The sequence below is a fragment of the Folsomia candida genome, unplaced genomic scaffold, assembly GCF_002217175.1.
Source record: "Folsomia candida strain VU population unplaced genomic scaffold, ASM221717v1 Fcan01_Sc001, whole genome shotgun sequence".
NCBI classification, from domain to species: Eukaryota; Metazoa; Arthropoda; class Collembola; order Entomobryomorpha; family Isotomidae; genus Folsomia; species Folsomia candida.
The window spans coordinates 23871659-23899224 of NW_019091193.1; the positions used below are offsets into that span (position 1 = coordinate 23871659).

Here is a 27566-nt window from a genome sequence, read left to right on the forward strand (position 1 = left end):
CATATACAGGTCAATTGAATTTAATTAGTATGGAATTAACTCGTATGAAATGTAAGAATGTATGTAGTACAAATGCATCATAAACATTTGTACACTCTTAGGATTAGTAATCTGGTAGACTCACGGGGATAAGAATTGCATGGTGTTGATTTTATACCCTTGGTAGTATTCTCACCAGTTGATAAAAAATGTGTATGGTAAGTATTTGCTACTAGCGTATTGCCACACGGTGATAATCATTACCAATTCCTGAGTCATATATAGACACCGGCCGGTAATAATTTCTTACCGAATAATTTGCAGTGCATATGTAACTACATATAATATATAGGTATCCTGGGGAGGAAAGACATGTACATACATATAATCGCTAATCACTGTGAGATGACGAGAAGGTAGGAAATTTATGGTCTGTTGGACTGCACTTCCTGTAATCTCTCATTCGATAATTTCTCATCCAATTACATACGTTCGATAATGTGGAAATGCGACCCTCCGACACTGCATATCCTCCAGCATCTCAAATAACACTAATAATCAACTGTACTGGCGAAGCGACATTTCCAAATACAAAATTATTTATTATATGAAGGGTTACTTATGTCTGGCTATTTCTGATTTGATGGGAGGGAAAGCATAAAAACTGCACCACATACACGACTGCATTAAAGCGAATGATGTTCGTGGATCAACATTTGTACAATAAAAACCATGCTCCATTCATTAAAATCTAACTCCATCGTTTCGTGTCCTTACCATAAAATATATCTTTCGCCCCTATATTCATGTAATATCTTATGCTCTTCAGATGCTTTGAGTGATAATAATAATAATAATCTCAATAATGACAATATTAGTTTTGCCATCTTTTGCAGGGCAAAAAGCCATCAATTTGAGCATTTTTTTGTGCTGCCTATACACACACTTTGGTTCTTTGTTGGGTTCTTGGGTTAATAAAATTTTCATCTGTGTTCGGCAATGTGCAGCTTTCTCTCTGAACAGTGTCATTGATTGGATAGAAAGCAAATAAATTAGAGATCAACCCAGGCCATCACGAACGATTGAGCGCAACAATATTGTGCAGCCACACCAAAAGTTGTCTCCACGAGAGATTGGGAGACGACCGTATACTTTTTACACATACTTTGCCTCTTCGCTCAAAGTCCTTCGAAAATCCGATGTTGAGGCTGGCATTGTCATTCGACGCTTTATTACTGTCGACTTAGGATCCACGTCTGGTTCGTCCTCCTTGTCGTCCATCGCATCTTCTCTCAACAGTTTACGACCTCCACTGGATTGTCGAGAAAATTGGGAGGATATTGAAGGTGACTTTTCTCCATGGATCGAGATGATGGGCAATTGGACGGACGACTCTTCGCCACCTTGTTCCACGCTACTCTCCTTTTCTTTGTTTGAATCCATTAGTTGGGATCCTCTTTTGGTTAGATAACACACTTCCAGCCTTGATCCCCTTCAATTCAGAGAATTCAGAGACGGAAATCCTCACATGTCAACCTATTTAGACAATTCAAGGAGAAAGAAACTTGGGTGCATATTTTCACCACGGGTTGCGAGTTGGAAACTCCAAGATTTTGGGTAATTGTTTTCCTTGTCAATTTGACTCAAAGTAGGCTTAAGGGCACCGGCTGAAATTGTTTCTCTCCATTTTAGTATTTCAGTTAGTTTTTAGGATAAAGATAATGTCCTTCTGTCACTGAGCAAGTCAGTAATTCTTGGGATTTGCATAACAGCTCACAAGGGCAAGGGGAGGATTCATGGAATTTACAGTCGCATCCGAACAGCGTAACGTTCAATACATGGGGAACAGAGTGGGCAGGTGTGAAGCCGAGTTTCTCACAATTTCTCGTGGTTTCAAAATGATCTGGTGAAAGGGAGTCACTTATGTGTTTGCACTATAGGCTAATCCTGAGAGAGTCCACTCGTACGTTTCACTACACGTGACTGGGGTTTGAAGCCTTTGCTGCTTATCCCAATTTAGCCACGTATTTACAATCCCACTTTCAATGTTGCACAAGAGAGCATTACGTGAACAATTTGCGAAGCCAACTAATTTTTTCAATATTGTTGGTTGCCAACTGTTATGCAAGGACTAATTAACCAAACCATGCATGGATGGGACTAAAGCTGACTATTTGTATTCCACAATATTTTCTAGTACACGCTGTTTGCATAGGCACCAAAGTATTAACAACTTGTTTTCCCCAATTCTGAAGCACAATGGATCCGTTTGTTCAAAGTTTTCAACAACTGAATCCAATGGATGGATTTGTGCGCACTAATGCAAAAGGTTTTGTGCTCGCATGATGATTGTCTCGCGTACTGAAATGATGCAGAAAATAAGCGTTCCTATTTTTTAAATGACGCGTAGATATTCGAAGAGACGGATCGCTTCCTGTGCAACGACGGGGAAAACATGTGTACGGACCTGCCATCAAATGTATCAGGTAAGTGGAAACGGTCGATGGGAAGCATGATGAAAGAAGGACATGGGAGATTATCCTAATTATCCATATTGGTCTCCTACTCCGATTCCAAAAGCAATTGGCTGATCGACTTTTCCGGAAGAACAGGCAGCCATCGAATTCATCCGTCATTGCTTTAGTCTCCGATGTCTCTTTTCAGGAGTCAGTCTCTCGTCGAAAGCAAATGGGTTCATTTTCATTGATTTATGTTGCAAACGGCGAATTATGGCGACGTGAATGAATCACCACTAATGGTAATAGTAGATCAGCATATGCAGGAACAATTCAGTCGGATAATGTTGCAATTTGCAATCTGGTGCAATAGAATCAACAGTAAGTCAAACATATTTTACAGGTTGTGCGACATATGTGAAATCATAAAATTTCAATTTTCCACCACTGTTAGGTCATAAATACATTTTGAGCAATGTGTAGAGTTTTAAAAAAATTATGAGGATTTGAATATGTAGAATAGAAGAATGTTGATTATCAAACAGCGGAATGAATAGTAAAGATGCCAACTTGCACATTTCTTTGATTAATCAATGTAATCATACGCATGCAATGTAAGGGTCTGCTAAAATCAATGGTGTCTGCAGTTTTGCTAATATTCTTATAATGCATCTTTACAAGTTATTCAGTCATTTCACAGAAACTTAATATAAAGAGAAATGCAATATATTGCGATTGACCAAATTAGCTTAGTCTTAACAAGCTTACATAATTACTTGCATCTACCTATAATTCTCATTCTATAACATTTGCACGCTTGACTTTTTGAGCCGAAGGGGGTCTAATTTTGCGCAGACAAGTTGAATCCATTGATGTCGACTTGAGATAACATGCGAAACTTCGCGTATAAGGAGAAAATGAGAATATATACGAGCGAAATGATTGAATATCGAGAGCAATTTAAATATTGGTTTTCATGATTTCGTTTTATATAGGACATGCATAATGTTTTGTCCAATTTTCTTTCTCGATCCCCTTTTCCAGACCTTGAATTCCATTTGCATAGTTCACAAGAGAAAATTATATAGGTACTTACTAAGAATTTATGTAGGAGTGTAAGATAATTATTCATCAAATCAAAACTACACGGGCTGTTTTGCAGGTTTCTGTGTTCTTTTTATTTCATCTTCTAGAGACGATCAAGGACAAGACGAAATACAAGAAATTGAATAATAGCAGGTAACTTTAGTTATGCAAACTATTTACGGAATAAGATATTTATTAGCCATATATATACATATAAGTATGTGCACATAGTGTGCACGCGTATTGGCTTATATTCATTAGATAAGCCATTAGACAGGTTACCAAAGATGAATTTTATTGAAACAATAGTGAGCCAGTAATAGCCCAGAAATTCTTTTCAACTTCCTACACAAAGATGTTTTAATGAAAAACATTGTGACCTTAACATTTCTGTTGCTCGAATTTATCATTAAAAGTTCATGTGTATTTCAGCTTAAATTGTACATTTGATCAGTAATAAATAATTCCAACTATTGTATTATCAAAGCTTACGTCAATTTATTTCATAGCACACATATCGTACTCAATCAAGGCTATTGAATTTCTAAATTTTCATTTATTTTCATTCCATATCGAGTTGAGTAAAATAGGGCTTCCAAGAAAATAGCCAGACCAAATGTGTACACGGTACATATTTATTTTGGTTCAACAGCAAACTAAATGCATACATTTACTCACATGCAATGCATACAATCCATACAGCTTTCAGTGACCTTATGTAAATGATTCCTATTTAGTGAAAATTATTCAATTAATTTGACAACGTCCCACACGATTTAAACGAGGGAACGTATGATGTGATTTCCTCATGTGCATGCATAAAACTAGACTTTGGGACGCCTCAGAAAACAACTTTCACTCTCTGGACCAAATCTTTGAGGTGTCGAAGGCAATGGAGATGAAAGCAAATCAAAGTCTAATATTAGACAGGTTATCAAGCCACAAAAAGTCATGTTTCCCTTCGAAAAGAGGAAGACTTGAGCGTCATTGAACCATATAAATAGCAATTTCCAATCCAGTCAAGGATCAGGAATGAAGCAGCAACCACGCACAGCTTTAACTATGTAGGTCCCATTTTTGCAATATAGTGGTGTACACGACAAGCGGTTGGTGTGTAGTGGCAGCATCATTGTGAGGACGTAGAGATGGCACGTGGGTAACCACAGCTTTCACTGCAGTTTACATCATTGTGGAGCTCCGACATTGCCAATAAGTTGGCGTTCGTTCATCTCCTTGTGGGAAATGGCTTGGGAAAACAGGCAGTGCATGGAGCTGCTCATCTTTCCATCCCTTGGGCAATGTCCCAGTATTCCCACCATCCTATTTCTGTTAGCGCAGAAGAGGATGCAATTTATTTCGCAAGGGCCACTGAAGAAAACCATCAGCACCAAAAGATCTAAAGAATCTATGATGGAACGAACCTGGTTCTCCTCCTACATAGTTTTTTTTATTATCAGAGGTGTGTGGTATGGTAGATGGAGTACGTACGTACGTAAGGACGTAAGTATGTAGGAGGGACTGGCTACGAAAATTCGGAAAGAATCCCAATCAGTAAAAAAGCGGCGCGTTTGGCATGTCTCATGTCCTGAATTCTAATAACACAGTGGAGGGAAGAAGACGGTCTACGAGGAACACTTTGAACGGTTTGGCTCAAAATTGCTCCAAATATGACCAACCACTGGTCCACTTTGATATTTTGTCGGAAAGGCTGGGCAAACATGGAGCAGATCCGTTTCTCAAATGCATTTTACACTTTACCCAAAACCTTCCACTTTCTTGACGTTTGCAAATGGAATGGAGGAACCCATTCCAGAGGCAAGCGCGATAGTGCAAGAAAAATTTGGATGCTTCCTCAAGAATATAGCGCCTTAGTGCTGAGACCGAAAACCATTTCCTACATACTTTTGTCCCATTCTCAATACCTTTGTGGATAGATCACCCTCAGTTTGCTGGATTTTGCAAGGCAATTGTGGACCAGGTCGTCTTGTGTGGAAGAAATTCATGAACCAAATTTAATTCCTCTCTCTCTGAATATTCCTTTTCCTTGTCTCCGCCGGTTTTCCCAGTCCAGAGACGGATGAAGTCTCCTGGGAAAAAAGAGTCGTTCCTACACGGGGCAGATATTAAAAACATCATGAGACATAAAATACAGGTTGATCTGGTACCATTTCCTCGCTTTTATTCCTTCATTTGTGATGCACACAGCTATCCAAACATTGCAGCTGAAGCCAGTTTATTTACTCGAGTATGTATCTCTTCACGTCGCCTCCATAACTTTGATGAATGCTTCTTTGGAGCTTTGCACTCTTACTCATGCCTACATTCATAAATTTCAAAGACCTTCATTTCAGTGAAAGTCACTACCAAATCAACATCACGACTTTATGATTTTCTTCAGCGTGCACTTAAAATGTGTGTATTCAAAGGACGGCAGTAGCACGAAAGCGAAAATGGTATCACATATTTATGGATGCGAAGCCAGGAGAAGAAGGAATGCAAATAATTTTAATTTGGACAAATAATGAGGTTTTTGTTTACACCAAGCAGCGGGTACGTATGCATAAATTAAATACTCATGTTCTAGCGTGGGCTGCGGTTGGGGACAATTTAGGAGAAAACTAGAATATTTTAGCCACTATTCAGAATGTAATATGTGTGTATGAACATATTGGTTTTGATTTAATTTAGGATCAGTTTTAATGAAGCTGATTGTGTGTATTGTGAGCAATGGGAATAATATTCGTAATTGTCCCACATTTCGGATTTTCATTACCATCCCTAATGATGTATAATTTTGAGGCGTCATCTGTTCTTATTAAATAGCTATCCCAATAAACAGCATCCAATGTTTTAATTATTGACAGTTTAAGCTGTCATCATAATGCTCCATCTGCCATGCTGCATTACGACACATTGTGTTTTCCCAATTAATGTCAACCAAATTGAGTGCAGTCACTTAATTTTGTGCACCTCCATAATTTGTTTGTGCAGTTTCTGTTTGAATCTAGTTAGAATAAATTCAATAATATAGTTTGCATTCAGCTGTTGCACTCGGATTGTAATTAGGTTTGTTAATAAGGTGCATGAATTGGGGAAATTTATGGAGATTTTGTGGGAGTACAAATGTGCATATGTAAGAAAACTGTGTAAGACATGCACGTATTCCAATCCAATACTCATGGGTTCCCAAATACCTTGAGGTGTGAATGGGAATGAGCATAATTCAATTGGACTCTAGACTTTCACCGCAGACTTACCACTATTATTCATCAGTGGAAAGCTTGTTTTATGCACATACATTTGTGCATTACGTAACTTGTCAAGAAATTTACAGTGAGTTATTGTGTCTGTGTTATAATAATGACAATCTCAAATTACTGTCATGCGATGTTCCGCAAAGTTCAGAACTGGCGACACCGCTTCCAGAGTGAACCAACCCCGGTCGGATAAAGACCTCAATGAAACCAATGGAATCCATTAGTTGCTCCATCCTGTGTTGGTGAGATAGTTATCACAGCTACGTATCTATCTATTGGGCGTCCAACTGCCTTGGGTGACTGCCATCTCGGTTGACAGACATGACCGTTCTTGAAGCAGTCGCTGATTAATTGAGAACCACTCTGCCCAACATTCATCGGTTGCCCACTCGTCGTCGTTAAAATTTAACTGAGTGATTAACGAGACTTTTACTGCAGACCATCATCTCAAGTTCCGGTTCATCCGTAAAAGATGATCTGAAACTACCCGCCGTATGTTTTGCTTTCTTTTAGTTAGTAATTAAAACGTAATGCGTTCTCTTTGGTACATTTACTTTGTTTCAAGTCACCAGTTGTTGACTTTATTCAATTGATCTGATGGAACTGATTAAAATGGAACTAAATGGACTAAATGGAACTGATTAAAATTTACTATTTTATGCTGCTCGACAGACACATTGCGTGATATATTTACTACAGAACATAACCCTAATTGTACATGCCAATAAAGTATCGGCGAAAGAAAATGGAACATAACCAAAATTTGGCAAATGACTTAAATATTTAGCCAGAGCCAGAAACGAACTGCAAATCAAGCCAAGTTAAACATATTCATGGTGAAAAACTGTTAGGTTGGGCAGTTAGTTTACTCATGGATACCACTTTTTGCAACAAGATTAGCCAAGGTTGGAGATAACTATATATTGGAGTCGACTAATGGAAGTGAAGGAACATATTTTATCCATTAAGAGCAAAAATCTGCATGACCTCCCAAAGTTGGATCACCCGTAGATTTCGGTGGTACGGCTGAACTAATGCAAGTCAAACACAGCACAACAGATCCGAGGAGGACGAGAGATAGAAAGCGAGAGAAAGTTCCGAATACTTGCTGAGCAGAAAAGAAAGCAAACCAAATTAAAGAAAGAAAAACATTAACGAGCTCTTGAGCCAGTCGTTAGCAAAAAAAAACGTGTTAATAAGATTACTATATGCTGATAGAAAAGGGAAAAGAGGGAAAGTAGACTAATTAGATTACCCACGCAGTTAGTTGCATAAATATATTTCGTTGCATATATAAAATTCCATCAAGGAATGTCGGCCGGGCTCCTCATCCTTCATTGTTGTTTAGGTTCTTCTGCGAAGCATGGAGAGCCAGACAATGGATGCTGGCGAGATGCTCCGGCGAAGCGAAGGCAGGCAGTCGCTTATGTCAGAGTCACATAGTTGTGGTCACAGCTTAACTGGTGGAACCGCGGACTGAACCAGAACTTTGTGGTGCAAGAATATCCAGTAACATTAATTTATTTCCCAACTCCTTTTGTCAGATTCGTCAATATATCAAACAGAGCTAAAGTTAGACCAAAGTTTTATCCAGTCCGTCATTGATGTGGAGTGGTATACACACTTTCTTGAACCATTGCAAAATAGTTTTCTTGTTGACATAGATAGTGTATGCATGTATGTATCTGCACATATCTGACTGCATATGTACAACTCTGCAGTTGTGGCTTGGCAGAGAGGAGCAGCCAGATAATAAATCACACACACGAACCGCACGGAATGAACGAATGAATGAATTGATCCAACCACGACCCACGACATAATGCAAACAAGTGGTACATAATTAGTTTAGCAGTTAACAACCCGGAGAAACCAGCGCATATGGAATGGTTCCTTCCCTACGTATCCAGCTCTTCTTCTTCATCGTCGTCGTCAATCTCTATCCAGTTCAATCATCGGAAAGACATTTATTCGCAGGCAGTGTTACAAACTATAGATTGTAAATGAGCAGATGTCGGCTATATGAGTAGGAACCGTCGTTCATTGTTTCGTGAAAGGACAACAGCTCTGACATTTCAAGTGGTAATAATTTTGGAGACTGATGAAGAGGTTTCTCAGACGTTGTGTTTTAAGCGGATTGTGTCCCCCGTACAGATAGTTGAACAAAGGGAGAGTACGTTCCAGTTATTTTAGGAACTTTACAGACGCGGCATACAATTTCCTCCTCCTGCCTTCGTTATAATTGAATTTGTCTCTACTTTTTTCTAAACTTCAACTGCGCTGCTCTGTTTATTCATAAAGTCCCGTCGTGCGTAGTTGCAAATAGTAAATTGAATTGTACCATTCCGTCAAACTAATTCAATTCAGACTTTCTTTCATAAATGCTGCCAAATTCATGGATACGTAAAGCTGCCGTTTCCGGATTGTGTGTTATCAGCCAATTCAGTTTGCTCACTTGTAAGGGCAAAATTTTCAAGTAGAAAAATTGATATCGTACGCTTCCTTAACTCAAAATGTGGGCATTAGAAGCACCCCCAAAATATGTACGAGTACACGGCGAGGGCAAGAATAAGGGCGCTTCTACAATGCGTATTGTTAAACCCGTGGTGAGATATGGTAGAGCCGAGAGAGTCGTCGTCTCACTAAACTCAGGCGTCGGTCGAGCTGTTTTCAATACGGCTATGCAGGCGAAAACTCCAACATTCCCCAGAAATCAGATCACTAGTCTACAGCTCTCGGACAGAGCAACAGGACTCGAGACACATATTCCCGTCTCGCTTGGTGTGATTCCTTTAATCAAAACTTATCAGGATTGACTTTCCCTAACTGGTTATTCAACCGGACATAATAACTCTATTTACATAAATAGCTTTCTCGTCTCGGGATAATAGCTGAACTTGTATTTCGCCGTTGTGCACTTTTGTTTCGTTGGAATTTCTTGCAAAGCTAATCTCGTCCACCAGGGACTGACACACGGACCTTCTGCTTCTCCGTGTAACTGACAGTTGTGAGTGTCAGTCACGGAATGGACAATACGACGGTGAACTCTTGTACAGAATGAAAAAAAGTTTGCTTCGTAGTAAAGTTCGCTGGCGTCTTTATTGAAATAAAATAGCGAAAGTTTGGGTCTTGCTTGAGAAACCCGAAGCGCTTCTTCTGGGATCCAACTCCAGAGCCTCCGACTTAGCATTATTAGGTGAATGCCTACATACGTACGTAGGTTCAAAAACACACGCTTCTCGTGAAGTTGGAGGTGCAGGACACACGCGGATATTGCACACTTATAGTTGAATGAAATAACATCGCTTTGTGTATTCGAGTGTCAGAACTTGTCGAGTCAAGAGGGTAGCGGAGTACTTTAAAAAGTTGTGCGACCCGCACAATGGACAAGCAGACTATTAGCTGCTAAAAGGTTGTGCTGAGTGAAATGGGTGCTGTTTATGGTATCTCTGGCATGATGATAAAATCATACCGAGCAAGTTAACAGGGCAATTCTCTCAATATTTGGCACGTTTTCCCCACTTTCACTTGATTTAACGCCAAACTTTGCGAAACGAGAAATACAATCAACACGCCCGACAGGGAGAAAAATAAGAAAAGAATGATGTTATTTCTCATGGTTGAATGTGCATTAAACATCTAAGACAGAAATACATTTGGACCAGGCACGGTTCAAGGTGGACGTGTAATAGATGCCCGAGAATGATATACGTACGGACAGAAAATATACTCATTTCGAGTTGTGAATAGAACTACATTCTTCTTGCATCAACGCTGCCCTCCGAATCATCGCCAACTTGTGAATGGAATTCCGTGAAAGAATTATTTCGCGAGAAAAATAATTGTGGTTGGCGTTTTTGGTCCATCATCAGACGTTTGGGATCAAGATTCTCGTCTAAAGCGGAAATTAAGGAAGTTGCTGTGCACACTTACAACTTCCAGACCCGCTGGATTTGTTTTATGTTTGTATAAAAGGAGCTGTGGTTCAAGGAAGGAAGAACTTCTCGTTAACACCGTCTTGTTCATTCACATCATCGCGGAGGAGAGAAAGTCAAAGTGAGACGAAACTTTTCTCCGGCTTCCTTCTCGCTATCTCAGCCCGAGAGATTCGCCTCCCCAAATCGGGCAAGTGGTGATGTTTTGTTAGGGAGCTGAAATCGTGAGCTATTGACTCTTCGCTCTCTGTACATTTTGCAACTCGTGAACTGAAACAAGCCCGTTTGCTTCAAACTATATATTTCTGAATACCATCCGGTTTTGACTTTCAAAGTAATTTATTGTTCCGCCACCGTGCACTTGCGAGCTTGGTGGTGACGTGCGACGACAAACTCTGATTTTCTTTTTCATAAACCTCTTCCCTGACGTGCATTGAATAACATTCGTCTCAATTTATCACTGCAAGTATCCGTGTGCAGCCCAAAATAAAGTGTTGAGCCGAAACTCGGGTGGAAAGTGTGGACCACTGCTACACAGCCGAAATAAATTGGTATTCATCGGGACACGAGGGCTCAATTTCTGTTGGCTACACGATGACGAGAATTATAAATGAAGCCATTGCCAGTGCATTGGAAGCTACCAGTAAGTCATCAATTAGTTGTTTGGTTTCGTGCATTCATCAAAATAATTACAGCGTGCCATTTATACTTGTTGATGACTGATAATTCTATCCACTTTTCAGCATGTTTCATAATTGTAGCACTGCGAGTTGGAGTCCTTAATAAGGCTCGCTATCTATTTCGACCATGCGTTATTGGGCTATACGGTCGGTGGGTCGGGCTACATACGTTTCGGGAGTTTTCACCCACTGAACATGCTTAAGTACATACATGCAAAGCGTAGGTAATTACTTATTCAGATGTAATACGCTGTAATTAGAAAGGTCACTTGACAAAGTGCAGTTTCTTCCAAGCTCATTAACATTAAATAAGCTGAGGATTCCGTTTTAGCGAATTTATTTTTAAGGCTACGAGCCACACAGTATCAAGAGCAAGACACTGCAAACTGAAAAGCATGCATGGTGCTGGGGTACTCTAGTAGCTTTGCATATATAATTTGCAACTTTTATATGGAAAAAGTTTATCATCCAATTTCACACAAAGGTAATTCAACTAAGATGGTTAAGATAAATTATTTTACTCATTTGCATGCGTTCTATGTACTTGTTTTCACACATTTTCTTCATGCCACGCTCAGGTTGAACATACTTATTTACCATGCAATATGTTTGCTCAGATAGCATTTCTTGGAGTCAATGTCAAAGTTTGCAACACTGATTATATTTCAAATGAACTTGTACAAGGGCACTCAGCATGACGTGAAAAGACTGTGACAAAGAACAGGCTCTCCTCAGTCAGTGTGTAAGAAATATGTACTAGGAGACGTTGTATATTTATTCAGATTCAAAAATTCTGAGGAAAGCAAGTATTTTCCAACCAATAAACACCCGGTGATAAGAGTAGGAGAGGCCTAAATGAATAGTGGTAAACACATTATGAACTCATTCAGCAGATGACTGAGTGATAACCAGGCAGCTTGTGTATGCGGAAAATAATACAATTGATGAGATCCCGTCTTCTTCTAGACGATCTAATCTCCAGTTTCACAGAATAAGCCGTTTTTGAATATTTTAGTAACACCAAAATACTTACAACTCCACCACTTGCCAGTTCAACGGAATTGCTGCTTTTGTGGTGTTTGATGGGACGATCGAGGTTTAAGGTCATGGCGTGGGTTGGAAGGTGAAAGTGAATGGGAATCCATCCATCCACCGCCGTGTCACAAATAATGCGAGTATTGACTTGATTTAGAATGTTGTACGTATTTGCTTATCTTGCATTAAATCTGAAATGGTAATGATACGTCTCCTCTACCGCCGGAAAATGTGGGGTTGCGACTTGTATATAAATAAATATATGGACTCGTCCTCCTCCAAGATGCATGGGTCCAGGTTAATGTGTCAATATGCGTCTCCATCATGAGAAATGTGATTTAAATTCACTTTCAGACTCGTCCCTTGCGACATCCACGGAACTCATTGAGACGATGGTGGAGCACGGGATGGAAGAAGGCTTCGACAACAACGCCACCATCTTCAACGACCTCACGGAATACATTTTTGATCGAACGGATGTAAGGGCCATATTTCTCACGCTCTACACCATCGTATTCTGCTCCTGTTTCTTTGGTAAGCAACCACCGCCACCTTATTAGCATTATTATTATTCTTCTTATTTGGGGAGACGCAAGGGCTCAGGAGGCCTCCGCATCAAGGATCTCTCTGATTTGACATGACTTCCCTTTGATTCGGCGAGTTTTTGATCAAATCATGTCACATTTCGATTTGTCGTACATAGTTCTGACTTTCCTGTTCCGCATGTTTGATAATCTTCAATGCCGAGTTCCAAATCTGCACATTGTAAATAGCACATATTTTTAATCCCAACATGCATACTATACATACATCAGATATTAGATACGTACGTGCATGTTCACATTGTTCTGCACATGCAATTTGAGGTTCAGTTTTTTGGCATTTGTTGCAGAACCCATTACTCGGTTGTTGATACTCGGGCTTAAAATTATTATCTTTCCTACGAAAAACAACATTGAATCTAAAATTCTGCATAGACGAAACATTTTCGAGAGTCAATATGTTAATCGTGCCTAATGATTAACAGATACAGACATGCGAGTTTTGAGCGACATTTTCAGCCTCCACCACCACGGATGCCAAAGGTTCTTAGAAAATTTGTTGGAAAATCCGAGTAAAAATAAACAGTTGTCGATGATTTGTCTCGTGCTCTGCAAAAGCTAAAGCAAAGCAAAGTGACGATTTGTTTAAAGCTGAAATTGTTTTCGCAAAACATTTCCCCAAAGTTCAGCTCTTACAATTCGCCGTTGGGGTCCATTATGTACACACTCACCTTTTAATTCTTCTTTTGAACTATGCAAATACTGCACTGCGTCAACATTCCGATTTAAAAGTAATTCACGTGCAGAAAAGAATGAATGAGAAAATGAAGACAGTAATGAAAACTGTCAAGTTTTTCTTGCTAAAATATTTAAATTCTTTACTTCCATCTCAAAAACATCTCAAGTTATTCCATCCTCGCATATTTCCTACTTCGTTTTTGTAGCATAAACACATCGCACGGTGACCGATTTGATCTTGTGCAGCATTTCTGTTTCAGGAAAAATCAAAGAATAATGAGAAGAGGCAAGATGAGAATTTCATGTGACACTTTAGTTGGCTTTGAAAATACATATAGTCGCATACGAGTGTAGAGAATGTAATCTTTTGTACCATACTTCACGAGGATTCTCATTTTACTTGTAAATGCAGACACATCAGGAGCCAAATTGTGCTGCTGTATTTCAAGTTGCACGAGTTACGTATTACGGTGGCTAAATTACCAGGCGTATATCGTAGACTATGGGTAACCAGGAAGTTCTACACCTGAGGAGGCTGAGACGGAGTAATGAGATCGCTTACGTGAAAGCTTTGGATTTTATGATTTCATGCCGCCAACTTTCTCTCCGTCTTCACACGAAAAAGTATCCAAGGAAGGAGGGAAGTGGTAGAAGGGATAGCTTAGTTACGGTCCTTGCGTTGAGACGACCGAGCGAGACAATGTGAGACCATGTGCTTTTATGCTTCCCTGTTTTTGGTGTCGCTGGCAAAATTTTACGCCTTGAATTAAATTTATCCAAGAAAGAAATCCTAGTTCATCAAGGTAGAATTTGTTGCTAAAACCTTTCCCACCAAGGACGGCTCTCGTTCTTTGACTTGAAGCCAAAAGAGAAGAACCAGCAACACGAGAACAGTTTTCTCCTTGGAGTGGTCGACTGCCACCAGCGGACCAAAAATATCTCAAACAATGTTTCCATTCTCCTAGTTATACAAGGCACTTCCTCATTGATTCCTCCTCACCAAGAGGACAAACCCACTTCAAACTGCTTTCCCTTCAACCCTCTCCAAATCCTAAGGTTCCGAATTTCCTTTGTCCAGCATGTATCTTGCGGGGTTGCCTACTCCCGACTGTGACACTCTAAAAATAAGTAAGGGGTTTAGGGCTGAATTAGCTATTAGCACTGGGCGTGTTTGAAGTGATATTTGCAATGTGCATGATCCAAAAGACGACAAAGTGGTTTTAGACGCTGTCAACTTCTCGTGAGTTTTGGCCTGGACTCAAAACGTCTCATTTTTACAAAGTCTTTTGTGTTTGTCGTCGACTTGAAAGGAGAAAGCTGGCCTTGTCTCCAAAAATCCATCTTATTGTTCTTGACAATGACTGTGTCAGTGGAACAAATGAATCGGCCAAACCTATCGACCGTTGATACTCCTAATTGCAGAAATGCCCGCACCAGCGCAGGTGCTTCCAATGTGTTTTATGCACCTCTGATCGTGCGAAGGGCTAACCAGCACAAAACTTTTATGTTTCTTGTTAATGTACCAATCTGGTTCACCACAGAAGCCGAAATTTCTCCCCGTTCCGAACTACTGCAATCTAGATGAAACCGAGCAAAGTTTATTTATACAATTCGTGAAAGAGAAGAGAAAGGCATTTTTCCTTTGCTTTATATGTGCAGGCACTCGCCGCCTCATTTCCCACTATTTAACCTTGATTTTCTCCACTTTCTTTTTAAAACAAAAGTCAAGAGATCGCAGAAAGGGATACTACTGCCACTGTAATTCTTTAATAAAGCCTGTAAAGTATTTTCAAACAAAGTCTTATTTGTGCAGTTGCACTCCCAAAAAAATAAATACGGATAAATAGATAAAATTTCGCCGGAGCAAATTCCACGACCGGACCTGAAACTGATACAATTTAACCCGAGTTAAAAATACCGTTTGCCCATGCACTACTAACGTGTGGGATGGGAAAAAGGCATTGTCCCCTGAAAAAATAAATCCAAATCCCGAAAGACTCTCTCTTGGAGGAGGAAACTCGTTTCACGAGGCTGGCTTTCACCCGGATGAGAATCCCATTAACAAGAATGTCGCCTGCTCTCACCAAGAAATTAATGATACAGCTTCACTGCTTATATTTGTATAATCATTGGACAATAAATTTAATGCCACAGAGAAAACGCCAAACCGGAGAAAATTATCTGATCCGGCCAAGCGAATGAAATATTCATTGCAAAAACACTCAAACTATTGCATCCTATCACCTCCTGAGGGACCTGCAAACAAACCCATTTCCTATTTATTTATGTAATGATCTCCTCCTCAACACAAAATAAACAATCTTGTCGCAAAGCTGATTGGAGATTAGCGACTGATTTAGCATAATATCGTACAAATATGCAACGCCACGTATCAATTGTTGCTAAACAGTTATGCAATTGCTTTGAACCGGAAGCTAGTCGATAAATATGTGAATAAGAAAATATTTGCGTCACCAGAATATTAGAAAACTCGAGTTAAGATTAAAGATTGTCAAGTGAAAGAGTTTTTTGTGTTTGGAGTTCAATTTGGTGAACCAATAGACCGCACTTTCATCGAAACCAGACAGAGTTGTTGACGGCAGGGAGATTTGTTGGAGAAACGGAAACATGTGCAGTGCAGGAATAATGGGATCTTGTGTTAACGTTAATCCGATTTAATTCAACGTTTAAGCACTGTCATTCAAATGTCGGGGAGATTATCTCAAGTGTTTGGCAATATTCAGATGGAAACATTTTTCGGTTATTGCATCATTTGCATATGGTGTGTCTTGTGTGCTGTGCAAAAATACATAAATGTATTTATTTATTTTTTTTAAGGTTGAGTAACATGTAACTTCCAGCTTAAGTAACAATTTATTTGTGGTTCTTGCATAAACCAATGTTTATTTATTTACGGTTTATAATTAGATACAAAGGGTTTTCAACTTGGAACAATTGGCTACAAGATTGACTTGATTATTTATTGTGTTACAGCATAGTAAACTAATTAAATATTAATTTCGTCAATCCCATTTAAGACAATAAGAACTTGAATTGCGTAGAACTTTTGAAAGGTCTCAGGTTTCCAGACTTATGCTTAGACTTGCTCGAGGTCTCATTCGTGATAAGAGAGATATGCGCGGATGTAGATCAAATAAAGGGTTTCCTAAATACTTCAACTTAAAATAAATAATTGCTTGCAGTACATAAGCTCGAATTTACAGTCGCTCAATGTTCCACATAAAAACTACAATGGTGCAATGAAATTAGACTGAAAAATCTGATATGATTATAGTTATTACGCGGAATAATAAGACCAGCTCCACAATCTCCTTTTTGTTCCTTTGTTAAATTTGGTTATAAATACTTACCGCATTAATTAATCTAAGCATTCAGAACGAAAAGATAAAGTGAAAGCACGCATTGTTGTCTGACGTCGTTTATAAGAAATTGAGTGGAAAGGTATTCTAAACGCTGGCCTTTATATACAAAGTGCATTGTTGAAATGGAGTGAATAGTCTGACAGAGCTACATTATAATTTTACCAACTTTGCGCATAGGCATTCTTGTTTCACTCGTTCAAGTAGATGTAGAATTTATATGTGTGTAAGTGCTAATGTGAAGCGGAGTGGAAGCGTTGAACATTTCATTACAATGACAAGAGGGAAATGAAGATAAAGTGGAAAATGCCCAAGGAAACGAGGTTCATTCAGAAATGGGATCTTTTAGCTTGATAAATTATGTCGCACAGAAAGATGTAAAAATTGGATGACATTCCTACTTTTCAAATATGAAGTCATTTCAGTTGGCAATGTCATGTCTCCAAGTCTCCATCAACGTCACGTAATAGGTCGTCTGGCCCCGTCCTTGTCTGATATGACTCTGAGGCACGCCCAGAATAACTGGAGATGTCACGCAGATAACGGGATCAATCAGAGCTCCTCAGCACCAATGAAAGCCAAGGCAAAAATGTGTGTCTAGGAGAAAGCCGACAAAACCACAAAGCCTGAAACAAATAATTTCTCCTTTAGAATGGTTGACGACATAAATATATAGTTCATCCATCTGCCCACTCTGCACTTTAACCTTCAAGGTCCTAAAGCTCACAGGGATAAATATGAGTATATAAATATAAGTGACACAGTATTCGCGGATATGGAATTACCTTCGTCCATGAGATAAAATCTTTGACTATTTGGTCGCATATTTTCATTGTAAGATTCAAGAAACAAGGCAGAAATTAGTGTGAAGTACGAATTAAAATTACAGGAGGTGAATGCTTACAGACGGCGGCGTGTCGTTCATGTAATTGGCAAAGGTGATTACATCTCTTGAAACTGCACCTGCGTAATTTTTTAGTTGTAAGCAAGTCTTTTCACTGATTTGTTTTGGTTTGGCATGCACTTTTTCAACTCCTGCTGTGCCCTTTACGTCGTGTGCAATCTAGACATACAATCAATTAGGGGACACGCAAACATGTGCATAAATAAATATAAATCCCGAAACCTTGACGGTACATGTAATTTCATAGCATCAGACATATTTGTTGAATGTGACTAAACACATTTTTTCTAAATAAATTTATATGGCTTTTGATTATAGGGCTTTCACTGGCAAACGTAATTTTTGCAGCGTTGCGGAAAAGAAAAACGTTCAAATGCTTATGTCACAGACGAAAAGTGGATTAAACTTGGCAATTGTTATTGATAAAAGTTTTGCAAGAACGATATTTTTACTGCCTAAGAGTATGTAATTTAGGGCAAAAAGAAAAGGAAAGTGTAGAGCTTATATTTATAGCAATGCCGCCACTTACATTAATCGCTTAACTATTTTATATCCATTTATAGTTCAGTTTTGTATAATGGTGGCTTTTTAACCTATGATAAGGCAGGAAAAATGGAATGAACACAATTGTAGCCCAATATAAATTGTGACCGTGAATGTGGGGTCAAAGTTTCCTAAAAATGAAAGGAGTGAAAAGTCCAAATGAATAGGTATACGCAAAAGGAATTGTTCATCAACTATCATTGCAATGCAAAGTGTGATTGGGTGCAATTTCGAAAGTTTGAAGCTATTTATTTGGCCTATAAAGGCTTATTGCTTGTTAGCGTGGATATCGGATAGGATTATTTCGTTCCGTAATTGGCACGATAGTCTTATGTAACACCTATTTCATAATTTATTTATTGTAAATGTGCTGTTTATTGGATATCTCTAAAATTGTCTCACGGGTGGAAATTGTATGGCATATACATATGTATGAATGCCTGCCTATATTGAATGCCTATATTATTCGTAAACAATGACAAATTCCGCACGGTTGAATCCGAGTATTCGGATTTTCTCTTTCTCTAGCATCGAAATATTGCGTGTCTGTTGTGATCCCTGATAGTATATAATTTTCTTTGTATTTTTAGAAATAACCAAACTCAAGACCAGCATTTGGAGGCATGTGCTAGATTCATTATATGCACGAGCACGTGGAGCTTTCACCATCCTCTAATCTAACCCAATCTAATCCTGCTTCGATGAAACTTATGTAAAAGTGTACAAAATGTGGTCATTGGGGCGAAGAGAGATTCGCTGGAGCAGAATTCTCACCTTGCGTAAAGTTCTTTCTGGAGAGAAAGCAGAACAGAAATTGAGCCAATCCAGTTTGATGTTGATAACGCATCAGTGGAGTCATTTTGTACAAACTTTGGTTGCATTACTGCATATTAAAATGTGAAATATGAAATGTTCGCACATCTTCAAAAGATGTTAATTTATTTTAGATTTGCATTGCGAAAACATGCGAATGTTAAGTAACAAAATTATTTATGTATGTATGTATGCATATATTTACATAAGCAGTGAAAATAAATCTGCGTTCTGCTACTAATACCAGAGTGTGCTCAGGATTAGTATGGTCTCTTGATTTGTATTACTTAACACCATATTTACATAGGCACCTTTGCCCCAACAAGGCATCAACTAGCTTCTTGTGCACCGTTACTGTTTATTTTAGTTTATTTGAATGCAGATGACATGTTAAGTAAATACAAAGCAGTTAGAAAAGCACCACAGCCACCATAAATGCTTTCTCTCCAAGCATTATAAATGTCGTGGTAGTCTTGAATCAGTCAAGTTGAGCTCATCAGTTAATCGATTCTGCTAATGCATCCTCGTTGATGAGGGAAGGTTCAATATCTGACGAGTTGAACGCAGTCACCTTGAATTATCTTTGATTTATCCAGCCCAGAATCCTTTGGCTTCAAAAATTCAATTTTCTGATAACGGGTGGAAGATATTTTCCCCGCGAGCGAATTTGATCTACGTAACGACCTATAAAGAAATATGTGGGGTTTGTTGTTATTCAGCATCTTACGCTAAAAGGAGGTGGCGACCTTGCTTAATTATTCTAGAAAATGCTAATGCAGGTCGAACATGTGGACCAGAAATTATAACTGACAAATAAAAACATTCCAAATGACAGCCTGATGTTTTCTATTTGTATGCGTAATCTAATTTGGAGAAAGCGTGATTATTAAGTTACGAAAAATTATTACGTATGCCCTGTAGTAGACTCGAGAGGAAAGCGTCGAAGATCAGAATTGAGTGAAAAACATTACTGTGAATCAGCCCATTTGCACAAATACTAAAGATTTGCACGAGTTAATAAAAACACATTCTTATCTAATTTCAGGAAACTTGATGGTGATGCTTGTCGTATGTCTGCACTGGAGGATGCGCTCCATTACGAACTTCTGTTTGGCTAACCTCGCGTGAGTAACAGTTTTTCCTCGTGTCTAATTTTTAACAGATGCTTATGATTTTTCCTTATTATATAGTTCTTCTTTGCTTTTAATTAGCTAAATAAATATTTTTAAATGTAAAATTATTCTTCTTTAATGATTACATTTCTTAAAATAAATCAATGATTTACAGGTTTGCTGATTTTTGCGTTGGGGTTTTCTGCGTTTACCAAAACATCATCTCCTACATGATGGAAAGGTAAGATTAATCCATTCTACGAATGACGTAACAAACTATCATCCTCGCGTAGGTATTAGATCAGTAGTGAAAGTAGTGATAAAGTATTGGTGGAAATATAACACCGCGATGTGTGTGTAGATAAGTAATTGATTAGTCTTGGATTCTTCTATAAAACTACAAGTGCGCTGATCACTTGCAGGGAATGGGATTTCATTACCAAAAACCGAGTGAAAGTTGCTTCGTAAGTTGGGCTGGTGGAGATAAGGATTATGCACAAGTTGGAACACTTACTTGTTGTGAGAGTGAGTGTGTTGCATCATCGTCATCCAAAGCTCTCAGCTTTCTTTTGTCTTCCCTCCAGCAAATGTCGATCTGTCGCATTAAATCAAGCAGTTTTATCCTTGACCAACGTGTGTATTGTGTAGCTCTGGGTAACGGAGAAAGCTATCCACTTACACTGTTGCATAGGGTCACCTCTGCAGATGTAGTGTGACGACAGTCAAGTCAGACAGGTTTCAGCTGTCAAAGTGCAACGTACATACATGACAAAAACAAACACGCGCAAAGGTGCGACGTAGTGTTGGCATTGGAAGTTTTCATAGTAAGAGCCGTGCAGGCAAAATGTTGTGTAAGATGGCAGAGTTGAATATGCATGTAGGGTCCGATTATTGCATGGATTTGAGATGGCAGATTGTAATTATTTATCCATCATGGTGAACTTGTGCGTCAGTCAGGAATGCTGGGAAAGAAGTGCAAATAATTCAAACCCCAATTTCCACAAGGGTCAAAGGAAACAGTGAATGACAATGTCGAAAAGGGAAGACCTTGTTTCAAATTTCCAAAATGGTGCATGGTGTTTGGTGCGGAATTGGTGAGAAACGAGTGACATTGACGCCTGGTTTGAAGAGATAACGAGAGAAAGGAGTGGGAATGCTTTCTCCACACCAGACGCCGGGGAGAACGGAGGGTCCTTTCGAGGCATAAGCATTGACGTTTTGCAAAGACTAGAACATCCACCAGCGAGAAAATGTATGCCCAACTTTTTAATAAAAGGGCGTTTTTCTTTATGAAATTCGTCTTACCAAACATGTGTACAGCTTCCTTGCTGTGCATCACTTGACTCGATTATGCACATGCATTTGTATTTACTAGTTCCTTTGGTCGACGTTATCGAGTAAGTAATTATGTATGAAACCGTTTTCATGCCGTCGAATAAATATAGCAGTTTAGTGTTTTGAAGGCTGGTTTAAACCACTCGAGCTCTAAGGATCCTAGACTTGAACAGAATCATGTTTCTGGAAGTATTTTGATGAAGTACTTATTAAAACATGCAACTATTGATAAATTTATCCCGTTTCTGTATTCACCGAGGAGTTGGCCAGAGCCGTGCCGTGAAGGACGTATTTGTCCAATAAAATCAAAGTCTAGACAGATTGAACTTCCTTATGCATTACTTATATGTACATATTTAAAAGGTTTTAAATTACTTATTTTTTGCAGCTGGATTTTTGGCTCATTTATGTGCAAGATGTATCATTTCATCAGCAGTCTGAGTACAACAGCATCGATTCTCATCCTTGTGGTCATCTGTATTGAACGCTATTTGGCCATCATTCATCCGATGCGTTGTAAACAAATGCTGACTCTAAATCGATTGCGGGTAAGACATTTACATCAATTACATTTTAATTTGATGAGTATGCATTAAGCAGAAAATAATTTAAATCATAATTTGAGAAGGATCATGAAGTAACTAAACCATTTTCAGTTAGGGAATTTGTGGAAATAGCATTGAGAGTAGTTTACTCGATTATCGACGTAATTATTTACTGCATAAAAGGCAACATGTACCTAAGTTGAGCTAAAAAGAAAAATAATAAATAAGTTTGTGTCTGACCTTGCCACGAGTACCTGTTTTTGTTAGAATACTTTGTGACGCATAACAGGCTCTAATGCAATATATTATTTGTTGGAATTATAGAGAGATGCTTTCACCAGTCGTAATATGCTTTTCGATACAAAAACGCACGAAACCCCTATTTTTCTAACCAATTATACTGTTCCGAGCTCAATATTAAATTAGCGATCATCCAAGTTGCAGAATTAAATTAATGCAATGCACGTGTCACTCAAGGCTAATTGGACAAAAGTACGCCAAAGCTGTAGTCTATGAGCTACACTGTAGTTTACAAATTAACCTTTCACCTCTTAAGGTTGACTTGATGAACAATTATCTAATAAATTCATACGGTCTGCTCAAAAATTCTGACGTGATAATTACTTAACACTGACGGTTTATACGACGTCCAATGACACCTGCCAGTTTTAGGTTTCGCTCAAGTTAAATGTCAGAATATCGTATAAATTTTAAATTTTGGGCACAAGGTCGCTTATCGACAACTCGTACCTTTGTGCTTTGTTGGAATAAAATCACATTTAGTCTTGTTAAAAAATTTAGCACAGGAGCACGTGATGTTATATTCGAACATTTTTCAATTCTTCCGTTTAAACTTTTCATGTCATTCATTCGCTTTTTTACTGAAACTCTGACGAATAAAAAGTGCATACGGGTATCATTACAACGAAAGGTGGATAATGCAAACCTGTACTCTCAAGTTGAAAGTATTTATAACGTGCATTTTGCAAATGTATACTTGAATAACTTTCCCAACTTTTCACATGTTTGACAAAAGTTTTTTTTTCATTCCAGTTGACAATCGTGGCAGTCTGGGTGATAAGCGGTCTCATCAGCAGCCCCAGATTTTACTACTTTAATACCGTGTCGATGCCCTATCCGGATGGCAAAGTGGAAGTGTTGTGTGTGCCCAACAGGCTCATGTATGATTCAAAGTTGGTGGATATGGTCAGCATGACGCTTCTCTTTCTCTTGCCGCTAATGGTAATCTCCATCCTCTACTTTCGCATTGGAGTTGCACTTTGGAAAAGCAGTAATGCGAACATGCCGTCAGCATCGACTTCCGCAGAGAGCAGTTCCAGCAGTTGTCGTTGTGACAGTACTGCTGGCATAAATGCCAACTCATCCACTCCATCTCCTGCATCGTATGGGCGAGGGGAAAGAAAACGGTCCATTGTGCAGCAACTCAACCACTGTCTCCCTTGCGTCAAGGGTCCGAGTCGAAAGCGGCATCGACGAAGCAGTGGGAGTTTCTATGGCTCTGATCGCGCTGGATATGCTGGATACACTGGAGTCAATCTCACCACGATTAATGGATTGGGTGGAGGTGCTGGAGGAAACATCCCAGCGAACCAGCAAGTCAACCCGAGAAATCTCAACGGACTGGTCATTTCGTGTAATGGAGGCTCCTCCTTAACACCAATTATTAAGTCAACTTCTCAAACTCAGAACACCTCGTCCACCACCCCACAAAGTCCCTCCAACATCCTTCACAACCATCACCACACAAACCAAGTCCCACACGCCCAAGCATGTTGCAGTAGTTGTGCGAGCGTGATTTCCTCCCGTGGCGGTGGTGGGACGGAAAGCGTTCCAGTCTCCCCGTATCTGAAACGAGACTCGACTCCACTCTCTTCCCCTCCGCCTCCTCCCACCTCAATTAACACGGAGCCCCTTGTTCTAGTCAAGTTCGAGAAGAAAAGCTCTCTCAGGAAGTGCCGACGCAACCAGTGCACAATACTAATGAGATCCACCATGTCCGCAAGCACTCCTCCCTCGAGTGACGACATCACCGGTGGTTGCAAAAATTGCAGCAATGGTCGAATGAGCAACTCTTCCGTTACCATAAGTGGAGCGATTCATGAGCATGGCGGAAGCAACTCCTGCTCGTACGGAGGCCCAACTAAGCCCACGGCAACGATGGTCAGTAGCTGCCAAATCTGCGAAAAATGCGAGGCTGCCGCCCTTTCAGCTAATGGACGGGCTCAGCAAGATCTCTTTACTAAACTGGATGGATGTGACAAGAATGTAGATTCCCATCTGGTGTCGAAAGATAGCATCCAAGGACCTCATCAAAGTCTCATCCATTTCGGTACATGCCATCACTGCGGAGTTTCATGTCAAACTAATCCCCCCATCATGAGCTGCGGAGCTCCTGATATTCAATGTTCCAGCCTCAAAGGGTTGCATTCCTCGAATCCTGCGACGACCAAGGGTCCAAAAAGAATGCGTGTTGTACGCAGTTCAAAGTATGGAACGAGAGCTCTCCAGTGTCGACGAAGGATCATCAAAATGTTGATTGTTATTGTGGTGGCATTTGCGCTGTGTCATTTTCCCATACATTTTCGAAAATGTTGGCAGTATTGGGGGAAAGGGTATGAGGCAGGAAGTGTTTTCAGCTCGCTCTTCACCCCAATTACTTTTCTCATCATGTACGCCCAGTCGGGTATCAACTGTCTGCTCTACTCCTTCATGAGCCGCAAATTCAGAAACAGTTTTGCAGATTTGCTCTGCTGCAACATGCGAAGATCTTTAAAAATCTCTCGCAATTTGTCTGTCCGATCTACGAATGCTATCCAACTGAGCCAGGCTGCATGACCCATGAGAATGCGACTGCCAAAGGTGAACTCATTCCGGCATAAAGAAGTGTCATTGTATCCAGCCGTTCCTGTCATACAAACCGTATTGTAAACTCTCACACGCTGGACCACGTCAAAAGTAGCACAGTTATTTAGTTTAATGGAAACCTATTCGTGGTAATGCAGGGTTAATTGCGGGGCCTACGACTATCTTTACGCATACATAGATACATACTCTCTTGATGTCTTGATTGCTTCATAGGCGACTATTATGCATCCTGCTCAACTCATTGTTTGCATTTGGTTACGTGCAGGATGCCGGCTTTTGACTCTCTTTTGACTATTAGACTCCTATACATCCATGATTAGACTTTAGACTGTTGCTCGAAAAATGATATGCATTCTTTCATACAGCTAAACATTCACCGTTGGCAGTCGCATTCTACATTCAGTATTAGCAGTGGCTAAATGTATTTATTTAGCAGTGTAAATATTATGACTACTAAAATAACCGTTGATGTGATATTTTGTTGACAAGATTAAGCAAGATTTGGTATTATAATATTATTAAAGACCTTCATATTGAAACTCGTGTGGCAGGATGATCGAGCAAAACATAGAATAAAAATAGTCAAATAGCATTAGATGCATATGTAGAATTGCGGCACATTGTGTCGTTTAATTTCCGATGAAGATCGATTTCCTGTAAAAATTCAAAGTGAATATTTTCAACTCTTTAAACATTTCTTATACTCAAACGACTAACGTTGGTGCTAACAGAAGGATTGCTTGTGAAATGTGACAATTTTTCGATAATCTCTTTGTATGTGGTAATTTAGTATTGCATTCCAGCTATTTAACAAGTAAAATGATGTATTTACATATAAAGAAGTCACTCAAAGTATTAACAAGGTACCCAAAAATATCGTTCTGGAAGGGCCTGATCTGAAAACTCACTTTCGTTTTAAATGTGTAGTTAATTATAACCATACTGACCGTAGTTGTGTGTTAATCATGTACGTGTATTTATTTAGCTGTCTACAAACTCGTCAATTAGATTATAAGAAATTATATCTCTGTCGAAAGAGCTGGCATAACATGCAGAGTTAATGGATACAATTCTCATGAATGGTTGAATTAGGATTTTATTCTATAAATATGTATGTATAATGTTAAATGATGCCTATTTGAATGTTGGATATATACGTAACACTGTGCAAAATATATGTAATTTTGGTTTCTTTACATATTTACTAGCTATTCGATATAGGCATTATCAACATAATATTAATGGATCTATATTAATGAAATTCGAAATGCGTATATGAATTGTCATGTATTCTGTGTAAAAAAACGTAGTTTCAATACTCGAAACTTACTCGTCATGCTTATATACATATTTATTTATATGTTAGACTTAAAATATGCATGTGTAGAAACAGATATGCGTAAAATGAGACTATGTGGATCCTTATCCATGGTTGAATATTAATTCATGTATTTAATATATGTGTACTTGAGACTTAACCAGTACTTACTTATTATGTGATTGCAACTTAAATGTATATAGTAAATAGATTGCGTATCTCCTGCCCATATCTCAATTCATTGATCTCTTGTCAAAGTACCTTTGTTTTGGAGCTTTCGAAATAAAATAAGTGAAAAATGAAATTTTAGAAATTACCAGTGAAATCAAAAGATTCTATTCGATTCTACCGGTTGGAGGGAAATGTTTGATTTTTAATCATGTCACGAAATAAATGGTATCAGATTTAGTCAACTCTTTGTTGTTGCTGTGTATTGGACACGTTGAATGGATTTATATTTGTAATCTGTAACAAATCGATGTGTAGAGTAATAAATGTGTTTACTCAAAACTCAATAAAAAGAACATTGACCTATCAAGGCTTTAAATTTGCATTTTCGAAATATAAAAATCATTTTCATTTTGGATCACTTTCTTATTTCATATTATGCAGTCCAAGTCTACGTAATCCAAGAAAAGTCAATTTATCTGCGCACTCGTGCGAGACTCATCGATACATAAATTCGACATGTATGTAAATTACATCAGAAATCTCAGATGAACCGGAAGCCTTCTGCTTGTGTACATTATATAAATCAACAGACAGGCGGATGGGTGGTCGAATAGCGGATGTGTATTGGATTAAATCCGGATTTCTCAAGTCGCGAATTTCATGAGGAATTGGCCTTTGCATTTTTATCCTCCGAGCAACACTTTCACTCAGACTTCCAATGCTATTTTTATTTCAAGCGAAGCTAGCATTTTCCATCGTACAAAAATGCATTTAAATTCAAATAATGGTTATTCCGTTTCGTTTTCTGACAATAAGTTGCTCGACTAAATCTTCCTGGACATGTTTTATTA

The 27566-nt window shown here is 38.9% G+C and overlaps 1 protein-coding gene across 1 annotated transcript; it reads left to right on the top strand.

Moving 5' to 3' along the window:
* The first annotated feature begins 9340 nt into the window (after positions 1–9340).
* Positions 9341–27091, top strand: LOC118435383. Its single transcript, XM_035851553.1, has 6 exons — positions 9341–11356; positions 12783–12962; positions 20394–20472; positions 20636–20701; positions 22184–22343; positions 23394–27091. The coding sequence occupies exons 1-6, from the start codon at positions 11308–11310 to the stop codon at positions 25194–25196; spliced, it is 2337 nt and encodes a 778-aa protein (XP_035707446.1). The 5' UTR covers positions 9341–11307; the 3' UTR covers positions 25197–27091.
* Positions 27092–27566: the final 475 nt, after the last annotated feature.

Coding starts and splice junctions, on each gene's coding strand:
- LOC118435383 (XM_035851553.1), top strand. CDS start 11,308: ATGACGAGAATTATAAATGAAGCCATTGCCAGTGCATTGGAAGCTACC. Junction 12,963..20,393: donor ATTCTGCTCCTGTTTCTTTG/GTAAGCAACCAC, acceptor ATCTAATTTCAG/GAAACTTGATGGTGATGCTT. Junction 20,702..22,183: donor ATCTCCTACATGATGGAAAG/GTAAGATTAATC, acceptor TATTTTTTGCAG/CTGGATTTTTGGCTCATTTA.